We start from the raw sequence: 22,836 nt of genomic DNA on the forward strand, positions 1-22,836 counted from the left end.
CCAACCATTAGGGACTCCCTTTTATAAATGGGGATATGGAGGAGCTGGCCAGATATTGAGGAGTCTACTTTTTTTCATTTTAAATCGATGTACCAGACTTATCACCATGTATACAGAAGAGAAAAACTACACTGATGATTAAACCCACAATAATATTTAATCTTAAGTACTATGCTAATGTTAGTAGAATGCATTTAAAAGCACATTTAATGCATTTAAAGGCATTTCTCTACAAATGCATTCAGCAACAAACCACTGCAAGCACAAGACATGCTATGCACTACCACACTTCCATGCTTACACACAGGGACATTAACACAAGCCATGCAGGACAATACCTTCAACTTTGACAAGTGTCCCAGTTCCTTAGCAGCACTGAAAATCAACTGTGTGCCCTATGGTTGCAAAAGTTAGAAAAGAAAGGAGGGGGGAAAAAAAAGGTTATAAACAAAGTTCACATATTTCTTCTTTGAGCAAGTCAAGTCAGTTCACAGCAACTTTACGTAACCACCCCAAGGCCAGGTACAACAACTGGACTCCTTGCCAGTTTATTACCTAGTATAAACACTGGCATTTCTGTGGATACTACATCAAGAGCTACTTCAGAGCACAATGTCTTGCTAACCAGTTCACTCTTGCTTACAGCAGCCACTCACACAGGATGAACCTTCAAATGGATTGCACAGGCTTGGGGTACAGGCCATCTCCAAACACTCCTTTAGATTTCACGCCTAAATACACATGAAGACAGCAAAGACTGGCCAAAGCAAAAGATCACACAACCCCAAGATGATGAGAATCCCTCTACAGAGGCTCAGTCATCAGGGTGGGGGTAAGCACAGATCAGATCAGAAACAAAACTGGCCCTCAGCTGCTTAGGCCTGAGAGATTGCCAGTCCAGTGAATACTACAGCATTGCCTTCAAATGTCCTAGAGCTTGGTCAATGGCTCTTCTCCCCCATTGTGCCTTCCTGAAGCTGTATAACCAACGAAGAAACATAAAGGGAAGATGAACTCCAGTGACAGGAAATCTTGCTTCAAGTCACTTCACCACTCTCATTGTAAAAAAGTCTTCCTTTTATCTAGCCTAAATCTACCCTCTTCTGGTTTAAAAGCATGCTAGCTACATACCTATGTACCAATTGGTTATTTAGGCATTTGGAAAATAAATTTTACACATAAAATGTGTTTCAACCAAATCAGGTTGCTCAGAGTCCCATCTAACCTCGCCTTGAATATTTCCAGGGATGGGGCGTCTTGTATGAGGACTGTTGGTTTCACAAACTAAATGTCTCCAGTAAATCCAATTCTTCCTCCCTCTTCTTTACTATCCTTTCTTATCTTAGCAGTCTTTAACCCTCCCACTTCACCACAGCAGCCATGACCACTCCCCACCCCAAAATACCTCAAACTGTAATGAAGCAAGATGTAAACCCACAATTATTACACTGCCCTTTGCCCCTGCCTCTGTCACTCAGCTTTCCTTTGCTGCCTTCTCTGGTATTTGTTCATTTGTTCCCTGACTATTTGTTCATAGCCAGCCTTGAACTGGCTACTGCTGCAAAGATCACTGCTGAAATAACTCTTTTTTTTAAGGATTAAAATGAACATCAGCCCCTCTAAAAGTCTGCCCTCAGCATAAAGTCTCTTTATACCTGTTGCTTGGGGTAGCAGAAGAAAAACAAGCAGTTTATAGATACAACACTGGAAAACCTGAGACTTGCTCTAGGGCAACTGGACACTCTCTGCCCATTAGAACAGCAGCCTAGAACTGAATTTTTAAGGTGAGGGGGCCTTTTCTTTAGTTTTTCCAGCTTTGGAAATTTATTCAAGCTGAAAAGCTGTGACCTGAAACCACAGATCACCTCTTGACTTTCTCTACTTGTAACCACCAGCTAACCCTCACTGTTTTCTCAGCCTTTTATGTTTGCTGAATACAAACTGACACAGAATGAACATTATTGATTTTGTAGCTAAACAGAAGCTCTTGATAAATGATTAAATTCACAACTTTTGGCAGGGGTGGAGGGGAAAGTGCAGGCAGCACAATGAATCCACAAAGGAAAGCTTCTGAAATGAGACTGAGAGCTTAACCTGTTGTCAGTTTCCAATGGGTAGTGTTGAAGAGTACAGCTCTCTAATCTGAAAGAGCACAAATTTCCATGTGTTTCCAGCAAGGAGGGTTGAACATGACTGCACACCAGCAGCAACAGAGAGATTTCAATGTGGGCCATGCCAAATAACCCACCAGAATAAAGGGTTTCACCAGCCTCTGTTACCCAATGGATGTGCCTGCTGTTCTGTATGATTTGCCACAAAATTTTGTTGACTTACAGATCTTAAAATTTAAGGGTTTTCAGTCTATTGACCAAGCAGGAAACAAAAACCAAAACATTTTTATACCCAGAATTTTGAAAAAGGGAGTAGTCCCAAAACACGGTAATATCAACATTTCTTAATTCAGTATTTTCAGCATTCACTGGACACTTTTTTATGTATACACTTGAACAACATTAACCAGCCCAGGCATGTAGTCTTGCTGCCTCAGGCTTCTAAGGAGGGCAGGTCAGTAACACTGAGCAATACCCAGTGACTGGATACGCTCCGTGGAACAAAGCTGCTCAGATAACTCCCAGTTCTTGCACGCTAAGAAAATCCTCATCCATCAGTGACAATCTCTGTCAATGCATCTGCAAGGAGAGATTATTTTGCTGTTACACTGAGTTTGTCATCAATGCTGGTAACATCTAATGAAAATCTGGACAGCTCCCCTGCCAAATGGCATTCTTGTAAACAAGATGCCATGCTCCTCAGAAAAGTTATTTATGCATGGAAAACATACCACAAAGCTCTACAGACAGCACTTATTCCAGTTGTGCCAGGGAGTGAAAACAACTAAACTTAAATTATCAGGTAGCTTTGAGAAAAGCTGCCCACAATGGAATTGATTAAAATGTCAAGGATAGAATATGAGGACAAATTAAATTCTTATCATGAATCATGCCTAGCTCTGTGGCAAACGCAGCTGGAAAGGGGATGGTCCTTCATGCTGGTTTTTCTGGCTCTTCCCGTAATACTAGTTTTACTTTCCTAAACCCCTTAGAAACAAGAAACACACCTATAGTCCACAACACAGAGATTTTCAATTCCTTGTTAATGGTCTGATGCTTTTTTGTCCCTTCAGTGAAAGCATTTAGAGAAGGATCATCAGCTGACTGAAGTCTAATTGTTGGAAGCCAACAGAACTGCACTGATTTATACTCCAAGTGACTCAAATCCTTAAAGCTTAACTGTCCCACTGCTCAGCTGACAAAGTTAGGAAACAAAAGCCTGCTGCAAGTTTTTTGGATTCCAATCCTTTTTTGGAAACCATATTATTAGCGATGCTTATTTTTCTGAGACATAACAGTGAAAGGAAGTTTCATCTGGTATTGTACATTCTTTTCCCATATTTTTTTAGTTCCTATGTTCAATAACAATGAGATCTGATAATTTAACTTAGCATTTAAGTTCATTTAAAAAACTCAATCATCTCTGGTAATGTTTGTTAGCACACATAAAAATAAAACTATTTTTTAGTTGTTGTGGTGTATTAAACCACAAAAATTGACAAAATAGGCTTAAAAGTGGGATGAAAAGAGGAAAATAATTACTTGTCAGTACAGAGAACTAGGCACATATGCAGTTCATAGACCATAATTTTATTCAACTCTAAGAAAGTTTTTTCTCCTCATCACAGAGGCAGCCTTGAACTTTTCTGCTCCAAGCTAGCACAAGGAAGAGGATTCATTTAAACTAACAGAAGTTAAGAAAGGTTTCAGAAAACCTTTTGAAGCCACACTCTCCTCCACCACAGAGTAGGTCTGGAGCAGCACAGGCAGATGAGCCTGAAAAACAGTCTGGAAGTCACATGCAAATTCTGTCCTCAGCTTGAAGAAAATTTAGTTCTTATCCTGTTCTCATTTAGTGAAGAGAAGTCTGACAAGTAGAAAAAAAGCACAGCAGAAGCAAGCACAAACAGAACCTTATGTGAATGGCTGCAGTGTACTGTGTGAAATAAATAAAGGAGAGACTCTAGAGGAATCACCTGGGTGTAAAGTGAGCACCTCTTCTCTCACCTGGCTAGTCACTGATGGCACGGTACAGTTTCATCCTAAGCAGCAGAGAAAGAGATGGATAACTAAACTGTTAATATCCCCACGTGTTGTGCACTGAACCCCAGAGTGTATATCCACTTAGCCATGATAGAAGGTGTTTAATTACATGCTGGATCTTAAAATTAGTGAGGTGTGAATTACTTAATGAGTTACTGGAGATCACATTGCTGCTAATCTCACAAGCCACAGGCAGAGAGTGCTCAGAGAAGTTGAAGTCACCCATCTGAAAGTCATGAAGGACCAGCAGCTCAGGTCCTCAGAGTGGGAGGTTGTGAAACTGCCCTGTCCCCACTGGATTCCTCACAGAGTTAACACTTTCTCACCTGAGCCCCACACAGCAGAATCTTCCAGAAGCTAATTTAAGTGGAACTGTTAAGTCTGGAGAGAGGCATTTAAGCGCTATGCAGTGGCAGGGTCACACAAGTGACAGGCAAGGCAAACTGCAGTGTGATGGGAACCTTCTACCCGAGTATGCTTTCCATGCTCTCCATCAAAAAAAAGACTTCTGCACCTCCAACAATTTTGCAGAAAGAAGAGAAAATATTTCATAAAAGAGATTCTTTTCTGCCATGAATATCCTCTACTTCTTAAGGGCTGCACATGAATTTTAGGACAGAAATTCCCATCAGTGGTCGTTCAAACACGGAGAGGCACCACCAAGGCTTTCTGTTCCTGAGGGCTGGGAGGAAAGCGTGTTACAGTGCCTGAGGCTATTTGTGTCTGATGTGCTTTCAAAAGAAAAGAAAAACGTAAGAAAATAAAAAGCCAAATTAGATAAGAGCTGCTTGGCACAGAAGTAGAATACCAAAGAGAAAGTACTGCTTCTGTCCATGCTGGCAACCTTGTTCTGCCTTGCCCTGCTGGCCTTCACTGCTGGGAACGATGAAAATCTGGTGGTGACAGAATAAACTGCTATGCCCCAGAGAAAAGTGGAAGCAGCTCTTCGTCCTTGCAGCTCATCCAGCCTCACCACAGGTTCCCTGCTCAAGGACTGCAGACAAGGCCATTTTAATCATTGCATTGTTCCTAACTGTCCTTCTGGAACAGCAACTCTTTTCCAGTTTAGACTAGTTCAGCCTCCTTGCTACCATACAACTAATTAGACACCAAGAAATCCAGCTATGAGTATTTTGCATTATCTCAGACAAGTGAGTATGTGCTTCAATTTGCTTCATAATTTGAAACTGAGATGATGGCAACAAGAAACTATGAAAAAAACTTGAAATGGCTTATAGCAACATCCTGCAGGTTGCAAGAATTGGCTGATCACAGTTATTGCCTCTTTCACGATACAAGTACTGAATCACTCTCCTACTCTGCCTTTGAAATCCAAAACTAGCAAGCATAAAGCTCAAGCAGCTCCTCCCTAGTTCTCTCTAAGGCCCTTGATCTCACTGATTCCATTCCAAATGGGTCATGTTAATGCTGCTCCTACATGATGATTTTAGCACCTGTCCCCAAAGACTCCTTTTTAAAAGCAATTCAACCAAGACAAAGAAATTTTGTCTTCCTAAGTTTATTTTCTTTTTCTTCTTTATGAATCACAAAGGCAACTAGAAATGATTATTCCAAATCTGAGCTCAGAGAAAGCAGTCTTTAGCAAATTATGCCTCACGGTAATTTTATGGTTGTAGGTATGACAGCACACTTCCTCTCAACAGTTTTATTTAAAGTCATCATCATCAATGCCAGGGACAAAGGGCCCTCCCTCTCAGAGCAAGAAACACCTAGAGCAGGAGGCAGGTTTGAATCACTTCCCTGGACACTGCAACCCAGGAAGCCCAGTCCAAATATGTGAGGGAACTGCTGAATGGTGAAAACCACTATTGTTCTACTCACCACTGGGAAAAAAGTAAGGCTACATAAATGAGCTACAGACCGCAAGTTTACTCTTAACAGCAAGAAGAAAAGAAGTTCTGGATCATCTGCAAATAATGAGGTTACAGACCAAACTTCACCCTGCCTCCAACTGAGTGTCATCCCCCAGAGCAGCTGGGCATGCATGACTGACATTTAATCAGTTTCTGTGGTTTCTCAAAACTGGAGAAGAGTTAATCTTCCATTGTTAAAAGCATCACTACATTCATGACACAGATTCATCCAGCATGTCCACACAGCTGAACAATTATACAAAACCCTGCCTTTGAGGGAAAACTATCTGGACACGCTTCCAACTCCCCAGCATCACAAAGAGAGAAATCCTGCCAGCCAATGCTGGTGTTAAAGACTTCTGGGAGGGTTAAATTGGGGGATGGGTGATTAAAAATCACGCTCAAATTAACCATGTCTAATTGTGAGAGAGACACTCTGGCTAATAAATAATCAGGCAAAAGTGGCTACAGATCATGACCTAAGCCCATGAAGCCTACCTGTTCCATAATCCCCCCCACACACAGAGCTCTCCTGAGAGGATTGCAAAGCCCTAATCAGTGCAAACTGATACACTGGACAGAAATTCCTTTTGGATCATGGATTTTGAATTGTGGTTTTTTTTCTAGAGCGTGCTCTGTATCTTGCAACCCTACCATAAATAGAGATGCTCTCTTTCTTTACCAAGTTTATGTCTTACCAGACATGTTTTTCCATCCTCAGGCAGGCTACAAGCAGACAATTTTACCTGTATGGATGACTCACTAGGTCGGGATGAGTTACACAGGCAATGGCAACACTTTCTGGTATGAGTCAGGAAGGAGAAAATGCTTTACCGTATGGTCTGTAAGAGGAGGCAGCACAATCAGCTTCTCCATGGTGTTCATTACCACCCTCCAGAGCTCTTTCAGCACCCGTTTCAACACTGTCTTTTCACACACAGTCGCAAACAATGTCAGGCTGCAGGGAGAGAGCAAGAACTGAGTAAGTACAGCGAGCACAATATGCAATGAAAGAAAAGGAGCTGCATATGGAAGATTCAGTGCCCTATCCAAAGCAGTTTGTCATAACAATTGCTTTAAGGGTAAAAATCTTCCCTTTTCGTAAAGCAGAGCCTGTGTTCACCCTTGGAGTTCTAGCACTAAAAACACTGGCGAAAATGGATGATTGACATTTCTGGCCCAAATAATTTCTATATATTGACCTGGGGATTACAGAAGTTATCGCTTGGTGATAGGTGGTTGGGAATAATATATATAATCCAAGTAAGTGCAGGTACCATTGAACAGGATCCCTTTAAGATGTGTCTGGCTTACAGATTATATAGAAAAAAACTACAAATATAGAATAACTGGTTTTAAGCTTCAAGGGGTTACTATAATGATTTTTGATGGATACCTAAATTAATACTTCCCAGAGTGCTGTGCAGAAATTCCTGCACAGCTTCTGATAGCTGCTGAAGTATCTAAATCTTTCACCTCTAAAATCACCCCAAAGTATTTCTTGGACAACTCCATATTTTGTTGTGATTGCAGTCACCAATCACCTGCCATGTGTTTATCTGCTTTAACACAAAGAGCTTTATCTCCCTAGCTTTTCTTCCTTTTTTATTGTCCAGGCTATGAAAAAGGCCAAGAACTGTTAGAACCTCCTTTGAAACATTTGTTGAACTTCGGGATTTACCAATCACACTGTGAGAGCTACAGAACAGGAACTCTGTGGCCAGCAGCACTCAGACAGCTGACTCTTCTCCATTATGCACCATCTTCTCCCAACCTCCCTTCTTCCCACAGCTGGTTAGACAGTAAATGAACAAAACCAAACAGGGACAAGACTGATGTGGGTGGGATGCAGGAAGCATTAAAAAATACTCTCCTTCTGTAAAGGAGGAAAGAAAATAAACCAGACATGCATTATCATAATCAAATTACTCGCTCCACAGCTGGATGGCAAGCCTGTAGCATACAAAGCTCTCGGTGGTACAAAGGAATCTGGCTTTTCAGGATTCATGACGGCATGCATGGAAGATGATCAAATGAGAAGGCTCCTAGATGTAATGACTGCTGCAGAGTCACTTAGTACACAGTGACCCAAGAGCAAGATGGGATAATCAACACTAAGTGCAACCAACCCCCCTATATTTTAAACTTGTAAAGCTTCACATCTCTTGCAGCATTTATTATGAAAATTGCTGGCCATTCCTTACTAAATTAAGAACTGATGTAAAGCAGCATTAAGTTTAACTACTACAAGGATTAAAAACCATTTCTGTTTGCAGTTCAAGACTTGACTTACAAAAATTATGTCCAGTAGCCACATTTAGCTGTCCCTGACCAGCTGAATCATGCTGCATGGTATTAATGCAATGGGTTAATTAAAGCAATGGATCAACCTTGGGCACATTCCATGGTTCAGAAGCTTATTTGCTAGTCAGAACAGCAGCAGGTATGACTAGAACACACATTTGACACGACTGTGATACTGAGTAGAATATGTACATAAGCAGTACATAAGCACTGTTTGCAATATGCTTGTAAATTGTCTACAGTAAAATCTCTATAGGACAAAAACCCACAGCTAGAAAATTCAGAATTTCAGTCTTTTTCACTGCTTGATCAGCAGTGTGTTTTGCTGATTGCTATAATTACTGGAGGTAGATGAAGAACTGTGAGTGTGCTTTGGCTCTGAATGAAGGCTAAAGAGCCTATTCATGGCTTGTGAGAGGCAGATAAGGGAAGAAAAGGTATTAATTCATCTTGAAAATTTGGAGACTGAAAATCTCAGTAACAATTCAAGAACAGAGAGCTATTTTCCCCTCTGCCTCCTTCTTGTTCCAATCCAATGAACCATATGTATAGCATATATTTGAACACTCCCTTACTTTCCATCCAGGAAGTCCATCAGTGGTCTCAGGACATTATCTGCATCTTGTGCAACTGTGTTTCTGGCATTAGCAGCAGAATTTGCTGTCCCTTTCACTTGACAGAGGATATCAGACATTTGCTTGACACACTCATCAATCCGAGTCTGAAAGCTGCACAGATAGGAGAGAGGCAAAACCCAAGATTATTAGTGGCAGAAACACAAGGTAAAAAATTTCAAGTTCACTCAGTTTCACCCTCTCCTTTCACAAGACTTGCTGTTCTTTGCCTTACTGTATTTGTTACCAAGGGGCATGCTCTCCAGCTCCTTATGCCCACCACCCACACACCTGTGAACATGAGACACGAGCACATTTGAGAGGAGTTTGTTCATTCATCTTCCAGCAAGAAATGATCCTTTCCTGACTTCAAGAAATGCTGTTAGTCTTAGCTCAAAGCACTCTGCTCTACCCTTTGCTTTCTCCACCACAGAGACTGGGATATCACACAAAGCAATGACACAATGCATGCCCCACTCTAAGCACCCAGGAGCCCATCAGCAGAAATCCAGTTATGACCCATCATAGGCTAATTCTTTAAAATAATGGAGACAGCCTGAAGGCAGGCACCAGCTTAAACCAGTTCACTGCCATACAGTCCACACCAAGTCTCAAACTGGGATGTGGGGCTCAGCTGCAAAGTGCAGTGTCCCTGTAACGAAGTGACACACAAGGCATTAAAGCACAATTACTTTTCCACCTCTTCCTGCTAAGAGGCGGTTCAAAATTAAATAATGCAGTGATTAAAAATTATGAATAGATCAGCAGAGCTGACAACAAATCAATTCAGCAAATAAAGGAAAATGCTTTGACATTTAAAAGAACAGTTACTAACAATAGGCACTACAAGTGACATTTAACTATCCATTAATGGCACAGAGGTTTGAAAACAGGAAGAGAAGCCAGTGTTAGGAGCTAGGGTAAAGATTTAAAAGCAGGTACAAAAGTTTGGAAGTCAGCTTTACAGCTGCAAAAAGGCCCTGAACTTCTGATGTGCGAGCCACTGGGGACACCTGTGGGTTGGGTGTGAGTGTGCAACTTCTCTGCCCCATGGCTCTCATCCTCTTTCTCCACCTGGTCACCTTTCCTGCTCTGCCAGCCTCATGGCCCCTCTTGCTCAATTCTAGCCTGCCTCTCACTGGAAAAATTCCAGAGCTGTCTCCCACCTGCCCTGTTTCTAGCAGAAAGAGTCCTGCAGCAGTCAGTTGTGGCTGCAATGTCAGTTTAACCAGAGACCTAAGCCACATCAAGTAAAAGAGCATAAAAAATTTCCTGTGCCATTAACAGTCCCTGTTCTGCCACAGACCAATCCCACCCCACAGTTCTCCCATCACTACATCAATTGCAGGACCCTGCTTCAAGATGCTTTAAACCCCCCAGTCAGGGATGGAAAATAACAATGCCTTCATAGATAAAAAGTAATACAAGCCAAAATGGTTACCTATTTTATGAAAAATAATAGATCAGTTACTGTGGCAACAGGTTCACCTGAAAGTGAAGCTTGTGTAGATGTACAGCCTAACAGGAACCCTTGGCAGCAGCAAGCTAAAAAACACTTCACCTATGCTGTCAGACAGGGCCTGCTGCTCCTTAATTCCTCCAGGAATTCCTTCCTTCACTCCTACAGCCTCCAAGAACAAAACATCAGTTAGCCTTGCATGAAGGATAAACCCTTCCAAGACTCCTCTCAAAGTAGAAAATGCTTCTGTGTCCGGACAAAATCCTCTCTCAGCACAAGGGTGGTGAGTCTCTCAGGACATGTGCTGCCTTCTCAGCAAATGCAATTATCTCACATAGATGAAGAGTTAAGATCTGCACTGTCAGGTGTGCACAATGTTGAAGGAGCAACTGTTTACAGACTCTGCACAGAATCTTTTGGATATCGGTCTTATCTCCCCAGTTTATATCCTTTAGGACATCATGCTTATATAGTACACTGCAGCTCTGCTTTTCACCTCTGAGACTGTTAAGGAATAAATGAAGCACCTGAACCATGTGACTGCCTAAATCTCTGGCTGGGTCATCTCTCTAAAACACTCCCCAGTATGTATGCTGATACTGGATAATCTCTTTAATCATATTTGCAAATGCTAAGATTGTCCCCTAATTGTTTTGTAGCAGTGACACCATGGAGAAAATACTCAGATTAAAAAAAAATTCACCTCCCTAATCATTATTTCTCAGTCACCCTCCATCTAATTATGAACTTCATTGATTCCATTCAGTTACAGTCTGAGTCTTTCCATTTCTTGCTGTAGCATCTATTACTGGCAATAGGAACAGCTCACTTATCTCCCTGTTTAGCTTTGTGTGTTGAAATCCAGTCATTGACAAATCCCACCATGATTTTTTAGCCATAAGAACTGCATAAGTCAACCCTGGGAGGCCAACTTGGTACAATTTGCTCTGCCTTAACCATGTTCAAGCTACACTACGGCTCATGCCTGCACTAATCCTGTTATGCAGCACAACATGAAATGAATGGGGTTTGTAGTGACAAGTGGTTGTTTTCGAAGAACATTCAAGAGTTCTGTATTTTTAGATTTCGCTTAATTGACATCCTTTATAGTTCACTACAGAAGTCTTATAAAGTTAAGCACGTTTTTATCCTCAGGTAAATGGTAACATGATTTCCACGTCAACATGCAAAACCTAATTGCCATCAATTACTTCAGCAATACTTTAAAGAGCTCCTTGAAACACTAGGTAACATTTGCAGCAGTATTAGAACAAGTCAATCTCAAATTCCAAACCTGTTTCCTTCTTATTCCAGTATTCATTTAACAATCAGAAATCAGTCAGCTGTTTCATACATTTAGAGCACAATGTTTAAACAAGAATGTTGCTTCATAAACACTAAGCTGGAAACAGCTTTGCGAGCAGTAAAGGAGCAGGCAATTCTGTTACTGACAAGCACTACTTACTGAAAAAAAAAAATCACTCTGTGTAATTCAAATACATTTCACAGTTGAGGGATCTCCATGTTACATTTCCAAGCAGAGAAATACAGAAGAGAAAAATGTTAATATTAAAAATGTTTCTCACTTCCCTAGATGGTCTCTGTATTTGAAAGGCCATGAATTAAGGACAAAAAGAAAAATATAATGCAGTTCACAGGAGTTTCTTTTCTTTCTTAACCTGACTGAATGAGGTTAGACAAAAGAAAGGAATGCACCAAGGACAAGGACCTTGTAATACTCACCTGTTACCAAACACTGCACTGAGCTCATCCAAAACATTGTTCAGCTTCACCTGGAGCTCTTTGAGATGGTCACTTGCTTCTGCATCCAACTGTGGATGAAAAAAAAAGCATTTAGTTTGAATCCAGAGGGCAGTCTACTGTCCTTTGCAGTGCTTCTCTTCACTGTTGAGGCTACACTTAATAAGCAGGTGAACTATGCCCACTGGACCCTGCCAGGTAGGATGCTCTCCTCCACTGCCTGCTGCTGCTGCTACAGAAGCTGTGAAATCATCAACAGGTACTTGCTTAAAAAGCAGCAAGTAATTTCCCCAGGCTCCTATCCCTTTCAGTATTGTTCCCGATGTTTGTAAAGTTGAGCAAGAAAGGGAATGTGAACTCCCTGTGGCCAAGAGTGTATCTAGGCTGAGAATCCATCAAGTAGTGGGCATTACCCTGGGCTCACAGGTAATTTCACCCCTCTGAGTCTAGAAGGATACAGGGCTTTTCAGACTGGTTGTTACTACTCATGCATTTCTCCGTGCACGATCTTGAAAGAAGCTGTTTCGCCTTTCACCCTGCTGTCAAATACTCCAGCTGAAGATTGACCCAGACACTGCTCTCAGAAAGTTGGGCCCCAGCTATTTTGAAAATCCGGCCACAGTATCATGGCAGGAGCTGTTTCGATCTTTTGTGGATCATTTTTGGAAAGTAAAATCTCAGCTACTGGTATTGAGCAAATGTAGCTCTACTCTCACATGGAACCAGACAGCTTTTTGTATGCAAGTGATCAGAGGAAAACAAAAAACAAGTGCCCCAAGCACTACATGAATGCTGCTGACACCTTGGCAAGTTCTGCAAGAAAGTGCTTCCTCCATTCTTATCAGTCCAAATCCACCTGTTTTAAATTGAACATGATTTATACTGTCTTGTATTCCAGATGCAGCCACCCCTCCAGCCTCAAAAAAGCCACTTCTGAGCAACATACCTGTGTGTACACATAGCAGCACTGAATGAATGCTTTCAGATCATTTGCTCATAAAAAGTAACTTGTAAAACAGATTTGCCTGTGTATGCAGGCAGACAAGATGTTTGTAAAACAAAAAGCTTCCTCTAAGGCAGAGCATCTATTTAGGAATGCAGTGAGCCAGGTACCAGTACAGTGGTTAAAAATCAGTTCAGATTTTTATGGTATATCCATCTATACAGGATTTGAACACGACAGGAGCCCCCACTTCTAAAATCAGTGCTGAAGCCCTCTTCATATTCCTTCAGCATCTGGCAGAGAAAGCCAAGCCTTAGGGGATTTGGAATCTGATCCGTTCATTTTCCTGTTGTAAGCTGGCATGGAAAATTGACTCTATTACACATTTGAACCTGTGCTAATGAAACTTCTGGATCAGAATTTTAAAAGTAATTAAAGTAAGAACCAACAACCAAGCAAATGATGATTACTTAGGCCTTGTAACTTTAAGCATTGCTGCCTCCGATTATTTTTCCCTTATTAAAGTAAATTTCTTTTCCTATTATCTTTACAACACCTCTTGCTCTATGACAGCAGAAGGAAGCTAATGTCATGCCAATCAGCATTCATTCTACCTACAAGCCAAGCGTATAGGTAACAAAATAAAAACAGCATTTGGTGTTGGTGGTTTCTCTTGCCCCTATACTAATCCTTCCCTCCTACTTCGTAAAGGCACAATGAGTCACAAGCTGTCTGATTTGCTCTCTACAATTAATGGTACCGAATTGCCCTCTGATTTCAGTCATTTCTGACAGATTTGAGGTAGGACCAGTTCATGACTCATGAAAACATTCCAACTAACTTCTTTTCCAGTCAGAAAAAAAAAAAAAAGACAGAAGAATTTCGCACAAGACAATTATTCTTTACAATTTACTTCTACTTCTCTGTAAGTTATCAGATGCACAGTCTAGAGGATATTTGAGGTCAGGAGGAACAACTTGTTGGCCTGGTTCATGAATGATGCAACCAGTGATTTATTTTACTGTGAGGTGGCCTGGAGAGCTCACTGGTTACCTCTAAGCTTTCCCTCACTGCTGTATTTTACTGCGAACTGATCTTCCTCATAGCAGACGCACTGCTGTCCCACTACTGCAAGAAGAGACAGCTGGAACAATGCTTTGCCAGGGGGATGAGCTCCATTATCTGTGGTAAGGAACTCTCACTCCTCCAGAACATCAGCTCACAACTCTCTGGACACAACTGGCAAGACAGCTGCCCAGGCTTAACTTTGAGGTGCCCAGCCTCATCCTCAGGAAGCCAAACCCTGGTGGTAAGCATTCTGGTTCAGCATCCCCAAAGCCCCTTGTCACACTAGAAAAGCTGTTGTTTTCTGAGCAACTGCTATGAGGGAAGAAGGACTCCACATAACACATTACTGATGGTTAATACTTAGGTATTGGCCTGCTCTGGCTCGAAAGCAAGTTTTGGGGAATTACCTGAGTGTGATTTAAGTTCATTAGGAAGGTGCTGGTAGGTGTGTACTGCCATTTCCCACGCATAAATCACATGCCAGTAACAGAGTACTGCAGCATCTGGTATTAACTGCAAATGTGGCCAGTATGGTGAAGCACTGATAAGAGTGCTCAAATGAACCCACAATGGTGTTGCTGTTGCTGCTCACTCAATGAATTTTAAGCGTATCAGCTATCACTGATAGCAGGAAATGCTACTTGGACTGCACGATAAATTTGGCTGGTATAGCAGAAAACAGGATTAGACAGCTGGGTCACTGCCACATGTCACATCCACACCATTTCTCTCAGCAGGCTTATGATCTCCATTCTGTGGGTGTATCAGAGATAATTCAGAGGAAGAATGAAAAGTTCTCTGTGCAAAACATGGGACAGTGAAGTGGCTTCTGATCTCTGAGCAAATGTTCCAATTCCAGAGGAAATAATGGCTGGCACAGACACAGTTCTGTGTCTGAGGCTTAATGTGTGATGCTGAAAACTGAGGTGCAAAGAGGGAAAGCTAATCCCATATTTAAATTTCAGGGGAGAAATCAAGTCTCTGTTAATTTTCTGAAAATATTTGGGACTTGGCATTTGAAAGAATCTTGGCCTCAAAGTCTCATCTAGGGGTTCCATTTAGGGCTGGAACCTCAAATTCTCTGCTAATCTGAATGGTGGCATTTATACTGAAGTGCTATTAACTTGAATTTAGGATGATCTTCTCCTCCTTTCCTCATGCATGAAACAGAACCCCCGACTCTAAGAATCCAAGTTTTCCAAAAGACTTAATTAGTTCTTCTTTGGTTTCCACACACACTGGTGAAGCATGAGTGGCCAGAACTGGAAGGCTTTTCTGTAGGTGGTGTAGGTGGAGAGACATGACTCTTGCCTTCTAGAAAGCTCAAGATGTTCATCAATTCACACCTAAAAGGCAGAGACACTGTGAAATCATCAGGTCTGATCTGGCATATCAGTAGCTAAAGAATTATGCCCTGATACTATATTTTAGCTTTATGAAAGTTATGGAGTTCATCTGACTCCAGTTTGAAGCTGCTGGCTTTTGTTCTGCCTCCCTCTACCAGCCCCTGGGAGCTCAGCAGATCCAACCCCCCTTTAAGGACTCACTTGCACTGAATTTTCGGGCATCTCCCCACTTACCTACAGGATTCAAGAGTAAGGAACATGGAGCACTGAATCCAAACAATAGCTGCCAACTTCCCAAATACTAGGGTGGCCTTAGCTCCGGCATGTGGGATGCTAAAGAGCAGCAAACAGTAGATACCACAAATCCTTTGAGAACATTCCTATTTAAGTCTTGGCTGTTTCTAAGCTGTCCCGCAATTTGTTATTCAGGTGGCTAACTTAGGATTTAAAATGTGGGCTAACCCTGGCTAAGCATTAAGAGGAGAGTTTCCTGAAGCTTTAATTGTGCAGATTAGCTTGAAACCGAAGGCATGAAAATTGTATGATGACAATACGCTGCTACTCAGCAGCTAATTCCTTGGGTTCCCTAGGCAGTGCTCGTATTTGATACTCACCTCACATGCTTCCCTTGGGGAAAAAAGGTATAGAAATGTTTTAAACTACTCTTCCACACTACATCTAGATTCCAGAAGTGTGCAATGCAGTATAGCACCTTTTAATTTCACTCCCATGAGTTCATTACTCGTGAAAAGCTAAGGAAAATAATGGATTGCAGGCTGAAGTCTGCTGGAAAACCACAGAGGTGGGTAGAAAATACAAGTCATGTTTGGTTTTATTAGGAAAAGTAATGAATGAACAAATAGGGCTAAATTCAGGCAAACACTAGCACTGAATGTGTGTAGTCCACCCTAGCAGAGAGCTAAATTATAATCTCCATTCTGCTGGTGTATTGGAGATGATTCAGAGGAATCAAATGTTTCAAAAGGTATTCATGTACCCAGTTTTTATCCAGGACTCACCCCCCCATTTCACTGTTCATTATACTTTTAATGCTATCTGCCACTTCATAAACACTGCCCTTCCAAAACATGCTTTAGGGATGTCTGAGAATACGCCTGGGTCATGATGAAGCTGTTTTGATCCCATGAGATCAATACAGCTTAGAAGGGAAATAAAAGTATTAATTATATTCCTAAAAATTATTTAAGGTATTTTTCTCTGCGTATGCATGTGTGTTTATGTATTTGTGCGTATATATATGTTTGCCCTGAGTTCTCAAGCACAGACCCAAGGGAATCCCTCCAGAGCTCTCTAAAGCTCATTGTTTCTAACTAGTAATATTCAGAGACCACATGATGTTGACACATTAAACTCAGAGATGCTGGGCAATTTTTGCCCTGTTTTGAGTACTACAGTTCAGAAAATAATACGAAAAGTGAGGGGAAAAGACACCATAACTCACTGGGGGCAGTGGGTGGAGGAGAAAGTAAAGAAAGGCACTATATCCAGGAGCCCAATCTCAATAAATAGTACTGGGCAAGCACTTCTGCTCCATGTTATGACACTATACTGCAGGGTGACCACAGGTGAGCCCTGTCCGTTCATTTCCCTTGCTGCAAAAGGGAATAAATGACCTGGATTTCCCTAGGGATGTGCTCTGGACCCACTGGCAAAGACCACCAGGTAGCAGCAGTATTTCAGAGCTTTCCAGAGTTGTGCAGTGCTACAGCTACAGCTGTAGATGGAGATGGATCTGGGAATCAGAAGCAGATGAAGCCACAAGCACACAGTAACTGAAACCAGTCCCCGAGGTCTGGCTGCATATATGCCACAAGTAATAATGCCACAGGAACAATGGAATATTTGGTACCTGGCTCTCAAAAACACCTTTAAGAACACAAGAAGTTGAACAGTTCAAGAACAGGGCATACCACTGTGCTAGTTTCTTACATTCCCAAGGAGGCAGTTCCTTTGTCGATAGTCAGGATAATGCTTACTTTTGTGCAAGCTTCTGTGTCATGTGTAGATGAATATAGAACAAATCTGCCACAGAAAGTAAGAACTGTCCCTCCGAAAGGAGGATAAACCCCACAGATGCATTTCCAGGAAGTTCTATTTTCAAAGCTGTTGTCTCACCTATTTGTTACTCAATAGTCAGGTTTGATCTGCAGCAGAAAGACTACTCAAACTAGGACAAGACCTTGTTTACTCTAGCAAAACAGGGAACCTGGCAGGTTTCGAGTCAAGAAGCAATGTACTATACAGTCACCAAGTGGGAAACCCCTGGGGACAGCAGATAATGCAAGCACCTAACACAACACTTATTTCTGGTGATCAGTGGCAGCCCTATGAAGTGCAGTAAGGAGCATCTGAAAAGAAAATGAAAAAAAAATCACTTCCAAAAACCAGCTTCCTAGTGTGCTTGTCACACTTCTTCCTGTGTGTTTTACTACTCACTGTCTGGGTTTTTCTCCCCTTTCAGTCTTTTGTTTCCACAGTACAGGGGAAATAGTGGGTTCATTACCCCATTTTTACCTTAGCTACACCTCCCGTGGAAGGTTTTAAAGGGCAAAATGCAGAGAAGAGATCTAGGCTAGGGAAAGTAGCCAACAACCTCAAGAAACACCTTTTTTCTCCACTTAAATTTTCAGTATCAGGGGATATTTTCAATTTGAAACATAGGGAAACCCTACTTAATAGCTACCACTATGGAAAACAGTAGCAAATTGATTCCTTAAGGGAAATGAAATGCACAGGCATTAAAGTTTTATACGCCACTTCACAAACATTTCATCACAAGTTTATTTTTTCCCAAAAATGAGCATTTAGCTACTGCTGCTATTACAGCAGAAAGCATATAATGCTAGTTCTTGATGCAGGGCTCAGAAACTAGGATTACTGAGGTGACATGTGAAAGAATGACAGCAGTTTTCCTTGCCTCATGGGGCAAATCTATTTGTCAAGATTTCTGTCACTTCATAGAGTTCTGCCACTGAGCAAAAGCAAGATTTAGGAAAGCAATACAGGCAAAAACTGAGCTGTCCATCAGCAAAGCTGATTTTCCTCTTGGCATACAGGTCATAGCACAGGTTCTATCACAACACAACCAAAGAAAATGCACTTGAAAATAATTTTTTCCTAACATCAGCATCAGCAGGCTTTTCTTCATCTTCCTGAATCTTGAAAAGCAATGAAAAAAGAAGAGAAAAAAAAAAAAAGAAGATACATATATTACATCAAAACAGACAAAGTGATCTGGAGGAGTAAAACATTATTTCTGTAAAAATTACCATCTCATAACAAATGGACACATCTTAATATCCCTCGAAACATGACTAGAGAACTCATTTGCATGTCTGTAATCAATTAGATATTGGACATTTCATGCTAAAGGCACTGCTCCACATTTATATGCCATATAAAATGATTCAATGTCCACAGCTCTGAGAACTCCACCAGCCACGCCCACATGAGCACAACAGGCAATCCTTCCTTTCCTTTCCTATGCTATTCTGTGCTCCAAAACATTTCCTCCTGCTTTTTATGAGAGATTTATCTGGGAAGCCTTCAGTCATGGCTGTCTCCTCACACTTACAGTGCCAGGTGTCACAAGGCTCTCCTCATGACTGCAGTCTTCAAGAACCAGTATGATGCAAACAACCCAGTAACAACAGTGCAGGAGGAATGAGGAATAACACTCATTCTCTGAGCTCTCTTACCTCTTTACCACCCATAGCTTCAAACATCTTCTCCAGCTGCACCCGCAGTTGTTGGATGTTGTTCATCAGGATGCAGGGCTGAAGGGACAAAAGCAGGTTATTGTCACTGCTCAGGATGCCAACACATTGTCACCAGTGGGAGACCTTGCATCTCAACACCCTTCCCAAGCACCACCAGATTCGAGAGTTACAAAGGAGGCAGAGAATGTACATATTTCAGCATTCAAACATTAAAAAAGGTCAGTTTTTCTCCAGCTTGAAATGGTATGGTCAGTTGCCAGTTCCAGAACACCCAGATGAGCAGATCTCTCTAAGTACCAGATCTACAGAGTAATCTGGACCCACTCTTATTATTTTAAATCACACAACACAGGCAGTGTGGAAGTTAATTTCAAGGGGACCTGGTAACATATCATCTGCATATCATCCTCAGGACCTATTCTTATTTTAGGTCCAATCCAGAATTCAAACTGCAAAAGCATACAAATGATAAAAACAATACTGACAACATTTACATCATCACCACGGTCAGGTGCAATGTGAGACTGGTTTCATCAGGACAAATATGTGATTCTTTGAGGGAAAAGAGAAGCTCAGCATAACTCACCAGTTTCTCCTTGGAACAGTAGGACTCAAAGCTCTTGGAGAGTATGTCAGCATACTGCATCAGCACTTTACCAATAGTCTGTGAAGACAAGATGTGAGCACTGTTACTTCCTCTGTTACTGTCCTCTACCACTGCAGGAGAACTCCAGGAAACAGAACAAAAAGAATCATACTGTTTTACACCCTATTAAGAAAAGATAAATATCTGGATGCTGAGGGTATTACCTTAGCAAACCTCCTATTGTAGTGAGCAACAATGACAGGGTCTGGGCACTCCAGCTTCTTAATGATCTCAAAGCTCTGGTTGAGCTGGGTGAACACATCCACCACTGAGCAAGAGAACAGAGCGTGCTCCGATGTTTGCTGGAACTAAAACAGAAGTACAAAGAGTCACTGTCAAATGGAAAGATCTGAAATATAGCCACATTGCATGGGTGTTTCCATCATCTGTCGCGTTGAAGGCAGGGTAACTTTACCAAAACCTACATCTTCCTCAGAATTAGTCAAAAACTCTTCAAAAGCCCTAGAGGAGCTAAATAGCCTTTTTTGGTTGGATTATAAATTTACTGTCCTTCACTAACTATGATCGTGACAAGCACCAGGGAAATGTACCATGATGTTGAGATCCTTAATGCAGTGCATGGTTTGCCTGTCAGCTAATGAGGAAAGAAGGAGAGAGTAAAGAGCTATTTTAATTTTTTTTTAGATTTAGCTGTTAAAGAGAATGTTTGCATGAGTATCACAGTCTACAGTGCCAACAGTCACTGAATAACAGGAAAGCTCTTCCCTCCATTGGCAATACTCAGCAAATTAAGAGTAAGATTGGTCTCTCACTGGATTAAGGTCACATTCTCACTGCATGACTAAGTACATGCAAAGTGCCTCAATTTTCAATTTCAATTACTACTCCCAAACAGAGACAGCTGAGAGAGCACCAAGCCACTGGCTGACAGATTAACAGCAGCAAAACATACAAAAATGAATGATATGCACCTTGCTGTTAAAAAGTTCTCTGTGACCTATAAAGTACTAAAATAAACGAGTTTCCCAAGTGTTTAGCAAGCAAGAAGGACCACATCCTCCATTTGTATGACAGCTGAATTTATAGTGTTTTATTTGGTTCTGTGCACTGAATGATGCAGCACCAAGCTGTGCATTCAGAGTGGCCTACATACCCCATCTTTCTTATCTCTCTCCAGAGCACCATGCAGGAAATCTAAGGAAACATCTTCATTTTCATCCAGCCACTGCATCACAAACTGCTCAAACCACCTGCAGGGGAGGAAAGACAGCAAGTTACAGCAGGAAGAGGAGCACCGTAACCCCAGCAAGCCTTGTGAAAGCTGTCAGATGTCTGAATGCTGCTGTCTGTGTGTGCAGTCAAAGTTCCCAAATATACTTGCACCTGTACATAAGCTACAGGTGCACAGGGCCTGTACCATCACCTGGGCTGGTTCTGAGCTGTTCTTGTCCCTCTTCCTGTCTTTTCTCTTCTTGGTACCTTCCCCTTTCCCCGCCCTTGAGAGCCACCTTGAACTTTGCTTCACCTCAAAGCACTTTGTAGTTTCTTTCCCTTCCATCTGCGTGCCAGAGAGCACAAGGGAGGCCTCCACACCCACAGGCACCTGTCCTGCCGCTCAGCTGGGTGTACCAAATAGGCAGTGTGAGAATAGGCAAGCTGAGAAGCAGCTTCAGTGATGGGATCTGACAGCTGGTCCCTCTGTCCTCTTCTGTGAGGGACACACACAGTACAAAAGGGGGGGTGGTGTTTTCACTGCCTGTGTTTAATCAATAACATAGCACTTACAGCCTTATTTAAATGTCTGTCTAGGCTTTGTTGCATGCAAGTGCCAACACAGCACAGCTGAAGCAAATCTTAATTTCAAATATTACTAAACAGCATTCACAAACAAAAGAAGTGTCCATGTGTAATTTAGTCCATACAAAAGATTATTATATGAGCAATACAGAGTACAGCTTTCTCTACACAGGCAGCTGTGTTCATAGAGATTGTGCTAATTGTGGGCTGAGTTTGCAAAGAACATGAAAGCATGTGCCAGACATGAGAGGGAGATCAAGAGCAAATTCACAGGCAGAGCATACTAGATAGCCTTAAATAATCTCTACACTTTGAAATATAAAGCACATCAGTGCTAATATTGGAAATTGTAACTGACACAGTGTTAAAATGCCAAAAGCAACCTGTCCATGCAGCCCTATTTATTATAGACAGCAGCAGTGGAACACTGTCACAGACATATGGACTTCCTGTATTCTAGAAGAATTCCTTTTGAATGGCACTTCAGGCTCCTAAAAGTCAGCATATGTTGAAGTCTGCTGCAAGTTTCTCAAGCTTTCAACGTTTTCTTTTAAGCTGCAATAGTGTATTTTAAACAGCTCAAGCCTTAGAAAGGAACTCAGGCAGTTAACAGGGAAGCAACTATACATCTTCCACCTGTTTCACAGTTACCAGGCTGTGAGTTGCTGACTGCTTCACATGTCACAGGTCAGAATGCAGGGAGGATTACTTGCTCGTGCTAGAAGACACAGTTTTCACTCTGAGAAGCAGAGCAGCTTCCTGATTATCATTCACCCTTAGTTATTGCACCACATTCACAAGAAAGGGCCATTTGCTGTTGAGAACACTGCCCATTTTTATGGATACCGTATGTTGCTACACAAAATCAAGCGCCTAGGTATACCTAACTGTCTTGCCAAATTGTCTAAGCAAAGGGGGAAAAGAAAACGGCACTGCTGGGCGGGTGGGAGTGGTGTATTTGCTCTCCCTCTCATAAAAAAAAGCATTACCTTCAGGAAGAGGTTTACTATGAGTGTTGAATGAACGACTTAGTTCAGGAAATTACGCAAGTACATCTGCAGAGCCAGCCTCAATTTTGTCCTTTGGCTGACAAAAAAAAACTGAGAGATGCAAATAACTTACAAATACTTCCAGTCCATGTGTACATTCAGGGCCAAACTATGCTTTGA

At 41.7% G+C, this 22,836-nt stretch overlaps 1 protein-coding gene across 5 annotated transcripts in view; it reads right to left on the reverse strand.

Annotated features, from left to right (window-relative positions):
- Positions 1 to 22,836, reverse strand: part of UNC13B (unc-13 homolog B) — a 208,246-nt gene that overhangs the window by 15,233 nt on the left and 170,177 nt on the right. For all 5 annotated transcript variants that reach the window (XM_039566772.1, XM_039566771.1, XM_039566769.1 and 2 more), the window contains 8 exons: positions 21,024 to 21,120; positions 20,074 to 20,217; positions 19,850 to 19,927; positions 19,243 to 19,320; positions 12,149 to 12,237; positions 8,908 to 9,060; positions 6,863 to 6,986; positions 339 to 395 (listed from right to left, as the gene is read on the reverse strand). In XM_039566772.1, coding sequence (XP_039422706.1) covers positions 339 to 395; positions 6,863 to 6,986; positions 8,908 to 9,060; positions 12,149 to 12,237; positions 19,243 to 19,320; positions 19,850 to 19,927; positions 20,074 to 20,217; positions 21,024 to 21,120 — 820 coding nt within the window. The remainder of the gene's footprint in view (positions 1 to 338; positions 396 to 6,862; positions 6,987 to 8,907; positions 9,061 to 12,148; positions 12,238 to 19,242; positions 19,321 to 19,849; positions 19,928 to 20,073; positions 20,218 to 21,023; positions 21,121 to 22,836) is intronic.

This window comes from Corvus cornix, chromosome Z, assembly GCF_000738735.6.
Source record: "Corvus cornix cornix isolate S_Up_H32 chromosome Z, ASM73873v5, whole genome shotgun sequence".
Taxonomy (NCBI): Eukaryota; Metazoa; Chordata; class Aves; order Passeriformes; family Corvidae; genus Corvus; species Corvus cornix.